Genomic DNA, 11,848 nt, shown 5'->3' with positions numbered 1-11,848 from the left:
AGGATGGCAGAAGGAACAGGTAGACCAAGGGAATGACTGAGCCTGTCCCACCAACTCTAGACCAGACCTCCAGCATGGGCTCAGCAGCTCCTGGGGCTTCTCCACCAGCATCCCACCCACCACCTTCAGCTGCACAGCCCCTGCCCCACCAGGAGGTGCTCACTGGGACTTCTGCAGCTCCCCCCACATTTAGGGGCCACCGAACTGCAAGGGGACAGCACGGAGAGGAAAAATTTTAAGCAGCTCTGAGAAAAGCAGCAACAGAGTTTGAAATGTTTCCAGCACAACTTCCAGGGGTTTAAAAGCAAACGCAGCACTTGGAGAGCAATCTGACACGAGCCTGTTCAGCAAATGATGCTTCCAGCACCCTGCATCCCAGGGCTGTTTGCAAGGACTAGTCTAATTAGTACTGCTCAGCACCTGCTTAACAAACTCACGTGTTTAGGAAGGGACTAATTTATTTCTTTTTCCTCCTCTGCCTTTCAGTAGCAAAGATTTCCACAGCTTCGACGGGGCCACGTTACTCTGGGAAGGAGAAATTGTCTCCAGTGAGGTAGACTCCATTACTGGGAGAAAGGTGTGAACAGCAAGCATGTCTGGCAGATGGATTCATTATACCACCGTGTCCTTTATAATGGGAAATGAAAAGCCCATTCTGATAACTACACTTTATTATAATAGGTCAGAAGAAGTGAAAGGCATCATCTTATAAAATTAACTTCATAAAGGCTGCCTTTAAAAAAATATCTCTGCCAGTTTATCCCCTGTATCTCTCTTCAGAGATTTTTTTTTTCCCCCTTCTTCTAGAAGAGACACGACTCCAAAGTCTTGTCCCATGGGCTGCCTTCACTTTTACCCTTGATCAGAGGGAATAGATCTGTTTTCTCCTAATCAGTCCCAGGCACTTGTTTTGCCAGATGCAATAAATGCCATGTCTTTGTCAAGAGGGAGGAAACAGTCAGCAAAGGAGTTAAAATTAAAAGAGACACCCAGCCCTGGAGGTCTGTGCAGGAAGCAGGATTACTTTCTTTGGAGGGAAGTCAGGAGAGGGAGATAAATGCACCTGATAACCTGCTCTGTGCTCTGCATACCTTCCAACTGCTCTCCCTCCCAGCTGCTGCTTTAGTCAAGCTCAAGTCCAGTCTCTCAACTGATAATAATTTTGTGATTTAAAGAGCTTTATGCAACGTTTGGTTGAAGTTCCTACATGTGAAAGGCAAAGGATGGTCCAACAGCCAGAGAAACACCTTCCACACACACTCTGAATTCTGAGGGTTAGTGTCGACCACAACTAGTCCCCAGCAGTGCCCCTCATTGCAATGCTGGCAGTATTTGTAGGTACAGACCCAGCACCAAGTTCTCAGATTTCTTTTGCAGAGAAGAGGAAACCATGGCAGCCCCAAAAGATGCTGCTTGAGAGGCACCTGCATCCTTTGGTGGGACAAGCATCACTTAGGTCACACTCCACACAGGCTCCCAACTGCATCTACCCTTCAGGTTGCATTTGGTTGGGTAGAAGTCTTTTTCTCCATCTAATTCTTTCCCCCTGGGGTAAGAAAAACATGCATCTTGAAACACTATCTGCCAACTGCAGCCTTATCTTTAATATTCATGCAAGTTGGTGCTGGAAGGGGCAAGGAGGATGGCAAAGGATGCCATGAAACAAACAATTGTCCAAAGTCCAAACACTTAATTGGAACATCCAGTGAAGGCTGAAGATTTGAAAGGAGCCTAATTTTCAGAAATTGCCAGAGCTCCCATCTGTGAACACGTGGCCTTTCACAGTTCTCCAATTCAGCTTGCCACATCTAGAGTCCTTTTTCAAGAAAAAAAAAGAAGCCTTGCCATAAAAGCCCCCCAATTTGGTAGCAAAAATTAGCAGCCTTCACAGGATATCAATCCCTTTGTCTCTCCTCCCCTAACTGTGTCTCTCTGGAAAGAACTAAGGACCATTTGTCTTTTTGTTATTTTTCTAGGTAGTAAAGAGAAGAGTAGACTCTAATAAAGATCAAAAATGGGGGGGGGAAAAAACCACCCCCACAAAAGCTAAATCTTCACACCTAGCCCAAAAGCAGCCCCTATAATTGAAAAGCATTTCTCCCTCTGAAGAAAATTACACCTATCGGGTCTCAATAAAAAAATAAATTATTTAAAAAAAAAAAAAAGAAAGAATCCCTTGAGAGCATGAGAGGCCAACACCTCCAGCTGAAGGCAGCAGGACACGCTCCAACCACCCTGCACAGCCCCAGGGTTGGTGTGGAAGGTGGGCAGCACCTAAAGCTCAGGCAGAAAGCCCTGCAAGGAGCCATTCATTCTGCAGGTGGAAGGTTTGGGCTGTTAACCAGAGCATTCGTGGGGAAATTCAGAGGAAAATGAAGAGAAAATTAAGCACCACCTTTTTCCAACCCCAGAATTAGAACTCGCTGTCCCCCAGCTCCAAAAGGCAAAGAAACACGTTTGGTTTGGATCTCCTGCAAACGATGAGCTGGGGAAAAAAAATCCATCTGAATTTTCCACCCGTGGACAGGCTTGCCCTTGGGCTGCTGCAGGAGCAGGAAGGATGGTGCAGGGCAAATCTAAGCAGTTAAGTGGTGAAGAACAGTAACAAAATATACAGACAATCCTTGCAGGATTTCCTGAACTGCAGCACAGACACAACTGCTTTGAAAATTCCCCACTCCAAACACTCAGCTCCCTTGTTTTGCAGTTCCAGTGTCACCAACACCCACTGTGGGTCCATTTGAGGAAGAGAGGATTCTCTGACAAAGCTGAAAGCATGGAAATATTTGTCAAGGGGACAAAAAAAATTATATATAAATTTGGAAATATCAATGTGTATAATGTATGCATTTGTCTGAGGTAATATATACACACACTAACATATAGATTTGTTTGGGGTGATAAATCTATATCTAAAACAGCATGTGTTTATATTTTTGTGTGTGTGTATGTGTATTTATTTCCTACTTTTTCTCCTGCCCAGGCAATTGAGGAAAGCAAAAAGCAAGCAGCTTGGGAGCCAAGCTCAGCTCCAGGGCTGGAAACAATAGAGGAGATGCTCACACTGCAAAGCCCCCTCCTCCCCTTGGTGGGCCCGGGGCTGCTGCCCTGTGTGGCAATGCCCAGCACGGTGGCCTGGTGCTGGTCCCTTGCTGTCCCCAAGCCTGGTGGGTCCCCAGCCAGGCTCTGCTGGGCAGGCCAAGAGTGCCCCCTGCAGCTCTGCCACCCCAGAGCGTTTGCAATTGCAAAGAACTCAGGAAATACCAACCAGACAGGTTCCTAAATGCAGGAGGAGCTCAAAGCTCCAGAGCAACAGCATCTGATTTAAAACCACCAAAGAGGGGAGGGAAAAAAACCGACCCAAAACAGGCAATCTAGGAGGATGAAGTATTCAGAGCGCTCTGTCACGCCTTGTTTTAGCTGCTCTGAAGGGAAGGAGGGATGGCAGGGGTGGAGGGAGGATTGTGGGTCCCCCCCCCGCAAGCTGGTTGGCTGTTGTTTTGAGGATAATACCCACATCTGACTCTCCTAGGTAAATGAAACGGATGTTCAGGCGTCGCTCCCAGAGAGCTGCCAACAGCACACGTGTCCAGAAGCTGCATGTGCCTTGCAGAATTCATCAGACTGCTCCTCTGCCCCTCCTCTCCACAGCACCGAGGTGCCAGACAAGGCAGGAGGGAAAAAAAACACACAAACCTCCCCCCCGTGGTCTCTGCTGGGCTTGTCTATCCTCATGATACACATCAACCTCCCAGCTCCTTGACCCATAACCCTAGAAAGCAAATAGATGCCCCTGAGTTTTGTTTGCTCCAGCTCTACAAAGGTCACATCTGTAGCCACCAGTGTGGGTTTTAAATTAGCAGTGCCCCATGTGCCCAGAAAACTCAGCACAGCAACTTGAAGTCCAGGGTTTTTTTTTGCCCTGTTTTAGCAGAGCCTCTCATGGCAGCATTGAAGTGAAAGCAACCAAGCTGCAGAGCACGAGCAAGGAAAACCTTCTGCTCTTTGTTCTGCTTTTGTTTCTTCTTCAACTTCTCTAAGCTGTGCTTCCCATCACCCTTCCAGCAACAGGGGTCCCAGAGCCAAGGCACAGGCTGCATTCAGCTACATGCCCAGAGCCCACTCCAAATCAGGGCTGCAATGTAGAGCTTTCCTCTCCACCACGTGGGAATCACTCTCCTTACCTGTGGTCAAGGCAGGAGGGCATCACAGGCTAACACAGCAGGAAGAATTCCCTGTATCTAGGGAAACAGCTCATTTCCCTCACAACAAACAAATCCCTGCCCTGTTGCTCCTCACCAGGCAGTTCTCACCCCATGGCCTGGGGAGGTTTCAAAGGGTTCCTCAACTCTGCCCCTTTGGGAGGAAACATGTCTGGGCAGGGCTGAGACAAGCAGCTGCCTTCTGCTCAGACAGACCCCCCATCTCTGAAGGCAGAACTTCACCATGGTGAGCTGGCACCCTGATTTTGCAGATGGGAAAGGGTGGTGGGCAGAGCTGGACACCAACTCCCCAACTCCCTCCTGCAAGGGACCATGGCCTGGGTCAACGAGCAAAAGATTCTCATCCTGGGAGCAGAGAAGATGATGCATTTTACAAATTTTCACCTCTTTTTCAGAATGCATTACAAGGCTTAAAGAGTCTCTGCAGTAAAGGCTGAGGATACAAAGAAAACAGAGCTCAGGCAGCACAAAGAAGAACGCAGGCTGGAAGTCCAAAATCATTCAGCACCAGCCCAAGCAGCTCTCACAGTGGATGAGGGATTTCTTGCTCAAGAGGGCATTCCAAGCAGTGCAGTCCTGCATCTAGACACAGAGCTGCCAAGCCCAGGGTAACACCTCCCTGACTGCATGAGGCACACACAGAGATACACCCATGGAAGGGAAAGCAAGATCTGAGCTCTCCCTCCGTGGAGGGAGACAGATGGAGGAGGGAGCCAGCCCCAGCAAAAACCTTCCACAGCAGCAGTCTGCAGGTTTTCTGAGCATCAGGAAAACTGCTGCATGCCTTTCAGGCAAGAGGGGAAAAAACCATCCAAGGCTATGTCATTTACTTGACAGGCTGGGAGGTCTCCAGGCTCCCTGCATGTCTGCTGCACAGCAATGGGCTGCTGGGGCTGACAGCTCCCAGTGGCTCCAGCCAAAGTGCTGGTTATGGGATCTCTGCCTCACCAGCAGCTTCTATGCTGTTACAACCAGCCAACCTATTGGCACTTATATTCAGTAAAAGGTCTGTTTACTTCCACAAAGAGAAAACAAAACTCTTCCCTGCAAGATCCCCTATGAAGACCACACCAGCTCCAGCCTGGAACACCCCCCAGATCCACCAGCAAGCACTTTCCTACCTGAAGAGCTCCCTGATTTCCCTGACAGTGGCCTGGAATGGGATGTTTCGGACCAAGATCTTGGAAGTCTTCTGCTTCTTGACAGTTTGTTTCTTTCGGGATGATTTCACAGCAGGCCTGCCAAGCCAGAAAGAGCAGGTAAGGACCAGGGGGCAGAAAAACACTCCTCACATCCTTGCTCCTTCAAAACTAGGAATGAAGAAAAATGAGCCAGCTAGCTCACGTTGACATCCTCCCAGTGACAAAGGAAATGTTGCACAGTAGACCAAGGAGGAATCAGTTTAAGTGATTTAAATCCTGCACCTGAAAACCCAAGTCTCCAGCTTGCTGCCTGCAAATTCAGCTGAGGTCAGGCAGCAGACCTGGGCTCACACTAGTCACTAACTTCTGTTTCAACACCAGATTTTGTCCATTCAATTGTCAGGAGAATGTACTATTTGATATATTAAAAAAAAAAGCTTAATGTAAGCTAATCTTTATTCTTTTTCTTACTGATTTCATAAACAGCAAAAGAAATTTTGTAATAGATAATTTTTGTTTGTTTTTTTTAACCTCAGAATTGTATTGCATTTGGACAAGAATTTACCTAACACAAACCACAGCAGCTTATTTCATAAAGCAAAGCATCCCCCATCATAGGCTGGACCCCTAATTCAAAGGATTTTTAAAAAAAAAAAAATCAAAATGGATGAAAATGGCTTATTAAAGTGAAATACAAAGTGCAAACAGGGAGCTGTCAAACTGTTTCTGGTCCCAAGAATCCAAAGGACAGTTTTTAGGTGCCAACATTCACCTTCAACCATCTGGATTAATTTTCAAATTTGCACTTAGAAGATTCTATACTGAATAAAAACCTGGAATTATTTATTTAAAAAAAAAAAAAAAAGTTTAAAAATCAGGAACTCTACAAAGCACAACTTGAACTCCAAGTGAGTCCATCCACAAGTAACCATCTCCCTTGCACCTGACTGCCCAAACAAAATAAGTTAAATTCAAAGGTTTTTTTCAATCTGTGGTTGTCTTTGGATCAGAATATTACTCTTAAGCTCCTTTTCTCACTGCTGAACTAGGGTAAAAGATGTCATTATCCAGTGAATGTTTGTCTTCAGGAACTCTTTAAACCCACTGGAAATTGGGCTTTCAGCTGGTTTTACAATGCTGACTGAGCTGTCACCAAAGCAGAGGGTTTAGAGGAACCTCTTCCTTGGGCATAGAAAAAACAAAAATCAAGTGCCTGGTTCTGACTTTAGGCTCTTGTTTGGGGTCCCACAACTACCACAGAGGATTTTAACTCCTGAACACCTTTGTGTCAGCTGTTCAGTCAGTTCTGCTTTCAAGTTAGACTGACCAAAGTGGTGTTGAGTAAAGCACAAAGGCTGATTTGTTCAACAGCAGAGCACTTCTGATCACAGACATCCCTCACAATGGGGAGATCTTAGAATCACAGGCTCATTTAGGTTGGAAAAGACCTTTAAGATCATGAAGTCCAACCATTAACCTAATTACCAAGTCACCTGCTAAATCATGCCTTATCTCCAAGACTTTTAAACCCCTGCAGGGATGGTGACTCAACCCCTGCCCTGGGCAGCCTGGGTCAGGGCTTGACAACCCTATCAGGGAAGAATTTTTTTCCTAGTGTGCAACCTAAACCTCCCCTGGCACGACTTGAGGCTGTTTCCTCACCCTATCACTTGTTCCTTGGGAGAAGAGACTGACCCCAGCCTGGCTCCAACCTCCTTTCAGGGAGTTGTCAAGAGCAAGGAGGTCTCCCCTGAGCCTCCTTTTCTTCAGATGACAAAGCCCCTTGGTAAAATTTGCTTGGTAAGAACTTACCAAGCTTTACTGCAGCATACCCATAACCATGGGACAGAGGTGAGACATGAGCCTTACCTGACAGCTCTCTCTGAGATTTTCACTTCCAGCTTATGGCCATCTACAGAGCAGCCCTAGAAGTCAAAACAAAGTAACAACAACTGAAAAACAATAATAAATTAAGAAATCCAAGTCACATCATCCTCCAAGCTCCCAGGATACAAGCACAGCCTTTCACACCTTGCTCTTTCCCATATATTCCTCATCTAATCTTACAGCTAGGTAAGTTATGGAACATGCAATGACCACCTGCTCAAGGTGGGACTCGTGGTCAGTGAACATGCCCCAGAGTAATCCCTTCCCAGCTGCCTAGGAAAGGCTCACTCCAGCTGCCTGCCCACCCCACCCTGGCACAGTGGGCCAAACACTTTGGTGTTTTTCTAGCAGCAGGGGATGATTTATCCCTTCAGAGCACAACCCCACCCTGTGGCATGGAGAAGGCAGGAGGCTGGAAGATCTCAAAGCAACAGCAGAGTAAAAGCTGATTTCTGCAGCACTGAGGAAGCAGGATTTGTTCTCATTGCAAGTGGGGGCCTGGGTGCCTGTCACCTCTGTGAAGGGCACCTTGCAGAAGGGATGATGGCTTTAAGCTAAAAGAGGGGAGGTTTAGACTAGATAAAGGGAATACATTTTTCATACTGAGGGTCATGAAACACTGGCACAGGTTGCCCAGGTTACCTGGAAAAATTCCAGGTCAGGCTGGACAAGGCTCTGAGCAACCTGCTCTAGCTGCAGATGTCCCTGCTCAGTGCAGGGGGGTTGGACTAGGTGACCTTGAAAAGTCTCTTCCAACCCAAACCAATCTAGAATTACATTTCAGTCGTTGCACATTTTCTGCCACCTCTGAATTGGATCATCACTAGGAAACATTCCTGCATGAGGTCTTGTCCCTTTAGGTACCCTCTCCCCCCACAAACCCTGCCCCTTTTAGAGGCTTTTCCATCTGCATGGTGGAACTCATAGCCCTGACATCCTCAGCTGCATTTTCAACTCCACAGTGGCCTTTGCCCATCTCTGGACAGAACAATGCTGAAGCTCACCTGGAGCTGGCGCAGGGCTTTCTGGGCACTCTCTGGCTTCTTGTACTCCACAAATCCAAAGCCCATGGAGAGCAAAGTGCCTGTCAGAAGAGAAAGGAGACTCCTTGAGCTCCCAGGAAGCATTGGTGATATTAAGCAGAAGATTAAAAAAACCAAATCAGCATCAACTGTAAAAATTAGGGGGATAGAACCTAATACTCCAGGCAAAAGGGTCAGCCTGTGAAGCTGTGCCACAACCCCCCCCCAGAACACACAGCCCATTCAGCCAGGGCTTGCCTTGAGCAAACCCTTCCCTATTCCAACTGCCCAGAGAGTGAGCACAGCCAAGGCAAGACACTCATCACCACAGCCTGCTGAGCTGGAAGCAGGCAGGCAGAAGGCAAACGAAGCCCACTCAGCACAGCACTCAGCCAGACCCCCTCAGAGAGCCGGGCCCTGCCTGCAGGGAAAGCACCAGGCAGAGGTTACCTCAGCACAGAGCCCCGTGCCTTTCAACTTGCATCCTGCCCTCTTCTCTGTGCCTGAAGGAGCTGGCTTCTCCATCTCAAGATCTCAAGAGAAGGCCACATTCTCCACAAACCCCACAATTGAGCTTAACCTCCTAGACTGAACCCCGGGGTGTTTTCGGTTGCTGCTTTCAGCCATTTCAACAGGCACACTCCTGGAAATATTAAGTATTTTGCCCACGAGAACACAAATGCTCAGCTAGATGAATGCTGCAGCAATGCCACACCTGAGCCCTCCACAACCAGCCAAGGGAAGGAACTGAACAGCAACATCTGGAGTACCTGCTTTGTCTTTCTTCTTGGATATCATGCAGCTCTTCACGGCTCCCGCTTTGGAGAACGTCTGCAAGGAATTGGGACACGTGATTCCCAGGCTTGCAGCTCAACTCGAGTGACAACGTGGCCCTCTCCCAGAGCCAGGAGCACAGGCTGGCAGGGCCACCTCCCCCCAGTGCAGCTGGGTCTCTTCTTACAGAATTATTTCTGTACAAATACATATGCACACACTGAGCCAGACATACACGATCCCAGAGATCTTCCATCATTTCTCAAAAACAGGGCAGAGATCTGGGCTGGCTCTGGAGGAACACTATGGACAAGATACCCTCAGCCAGGTAGGGACCTTAGGGGTGAGTGACTCCTGTGCTGCCTCTAGAATACACTGGAAAGGCTGGAGGGTAGAAGGAGCTGCAAACTGTTTAGCCCGCTAGAGAATAAGCAGAAGAAGAAGAGGGGACAAGTCCCAATCCTCCTCTGAGCATCTACTTTTGTCCCCAACCAGGGTCTCTACATAGGACCACAATCTCAAGGTAGAGGAGCAGGGGTCCAGGATGGACTGACACTGCACCAGCATTCCTGGGCCACCAAATGTGGCTTTTCACATGGCTGCAAGGAGTGGCAGAGCTGAGAACTCCCAGCTGCTTTTCCCTCGTTGGCTATGGACATCCCACGTGATTCTAGGAACACCAGGACCCCTCCCCAGTGCACATCTCAGAGAAACCATCAGTTATTTATTTCCTTCTTTCACTCACAAAGCAGCATCACAGCTGCAAAAGTGCTTGTCCCAAGGAGAAGCATTACAGAAAGTGTGGGAAATGAGGAATCTGAGAAGATTTCCTACTGCCTCCACCTGTCCTGAGGTGGAATTAAACCCTATCCAAGTGGTTTCAGATGCATTTGTCTCAACTGATGCCTGAAACCCAGTCCCAGTACAATCCAGTGCTCCCTCATCTCCCAGGTCATACTGGCTGCAGTTTAACTCCTTGAAATGCTCCATCCTCAGCACAGCAGGCAGGGAAGAGCTTGCTCCTTGCCTTCTGCAGCAGAGTAGAACCTTTTCTCCAGGTCCACGCTGAGAGTGAGGGGTTTAAGTCCATCAGGCACCTCAGCCTGGCCCTCAGCCACACACTCAACCCCCTCCTGCTCCAACTGGGCAGGCCTAAGCAAAACCCAGCCTGCTCACCTCTTTCAGTGTGTCCTCCGTGGTGGCAAAGTTCAGGTTTTTGATGAACAAGGTACACCCAGGAATGCTTTCCTCTTCTTCCTCCTCCTCTTCTTCCTCCTCTTCTTCCTGTGCTGCTGCTTCCTCTGAGCCCTCTCCAGCTCCACCTGAAAGAAAAAGAACAAACCTAACTTTGCAAGATGTAACAAAGCCAAATTTGAGGGGAGCTTGCCCACTCCCCTGGCTAGTAGTCACTCCTCCAGCAGGAAGAGGCCACCAGAGGCCCATGGAGGAGCTGTGAGCACCTGCCCACAGCTGAGAAGTTAACAGAGACCGGGACACTGGACAGCTGATGAATGGTGTCTGCAGTTGGCCTTACCAAGGAGGGAGGCTTTGGCAGGGCCATTTTGACTTCATTTGTCCATCCCTCCCTCCTCCTCTCTTCCCAATTTCTAAAACATCTTCATAATTTCTACTGTACTTAACATGATGAAGAGACCTCAAAGCCTGTCTGAGGGTGGGGAGAGATCCTGTTGGACCTTTCTAGACATCAGAGAACATACCCAAGTGCTCTCTCTCTCATCCACTGACTCTCCAGCTCCTTTCTGTGCTAGATGACTTCTCTTCACCCCTGATGCTGTGCTCAGGAGGGGCAAACTCTGCACCCTCCTTTGGCATCAGCATCCCCCTTGCAGGTTCTCCCCAAGCACCACACAGCCCAAGCCTTTTTGGTTGGGTGGGCCAACCCTCCTCTCTCCAGCCAGGTGTTTGCCAGCAAAGCACAGGAAAAAAAAAAAACAAACAAACCACTGCCTTTGAAGGAGAGTTGTTTGAGGGAAGAGGAGGGAAGAGATTCAGTGAGACAGGGGCAGGGTAGAGAGGTGCCTCCAGCCTTGGCTGGGGCAACAACGACCATTATCAGTCCCGAGGAGCCTTCCAGGAGCCCCTGCCCTTAAAGACCTTGATCTCCAGCTGAGGGTCTCAGTTACAGAGAGACAAAATGGCCTTCCACCATCCCCTGGCTCCAGCCTTCCTCTGTGACCTAGGCACAGAACAGAAGCCCAGGAAGAGGCTTTTCAGCAGCTTTTGCCTCCCTTCCCAAAACCTCAGAGTCATAAAATAGCTTCTAGCCAAGCAAACCTCCATAAAGCCATGCTCCTCCTGCCTCCTCTTTTTCTTTTATAAAAGCATCTTGAAAGGTTTTGAATACACAGGTAAGAACTGATTTTTATAGCCCCTGGCATGGGAAGAGGGTGTACCCAGGGAGGGAAGGTGATGTCCTTGCAGTGGGAAATCACCCAGACAAAGCATACAGTGGGACTTGACATGAGAGCAGGGACCTGAGTCCACCACCAGTAAACCAGTCAACTCTTATAGACAGTGGGATAAGGTCTGCCGATGACACCAGGCTCAGTGGTGTCCTTGACACACCCAAGGGATGGGATCCAACCAGAAGGACCTAGAAAAGCTCAAGAAGTGGGACCGTGTGGCCCTCCTGAGGTTCAAGGGCACGGTCTTGCACCCTGGTATCAGCCCAGGCTGGGGTGAAGGGCTGGAGAGCAGCCCTGTGGAGAAGGACTTGGGAGTGCTGGGGGGTGGGAAGCGGGTGAAAGCCCAGAAGCCACTGGCAGCCCGGGCCGCGCGG

The 11,848-nt window shown here is 48.7% G+C and overlaps 1 protein-coding gene across 1 annotated transcript in view; it reads right to left on the bottom strand.

Moving 5' to 3' along the window:
* Nucleotides 1-5,344: 5,344 nt before the first annotated feature.
* The window catches only part of RBM19 (RNA binding motif protein 19), a gene marked incomplete at both ends in the record, with an annotated part of 18,215 nt that continues 11,711 nt past the window's right edge, over nt 5,345-11,848 (bottom strand). Inside the window, 5 exons of the mRNA XM_008947777.1 lie at nt 5,345-5,461; nt 7,235-7,290; nt 8,257-8,336; nt 9,045-9,105; nt 10,225-10,358. Of these exons, the coding sequence (XP_008946025.1) occupies nt 5,345-5,461; nt 7,235-7,290; nt 8,257-8,336; nt 9,045-9,105; nt 10,225-10,358 (448 nt within the window). The remainder of the gene's footprint in view (nt 5,462-7,234; nt 7,291-8,256; nt 8,337-9,044; nt 9,106-10,224; nt 10,359-11,848) is intronic.

Source organism: Merops nubicus, unplaced genomic scaffold, assembly GCF_000691845.1.
Source record: "Merops nubicus isolate BGI_N331 unplaced genomic scaffold, ASM69184v1 scaffold21389, whole genome shotgun sequence".
NCBI classification, from domain to species: Eukaryota; Metazoa; Chordata; class Aves; order Coraciiformes; family Meropidae; genus Merops; species Merops nubicus.
Note: the sequence above shows the minus strand (reverse complement) of the source record. Positions and strands in the feature narration are given on the sequence as shown.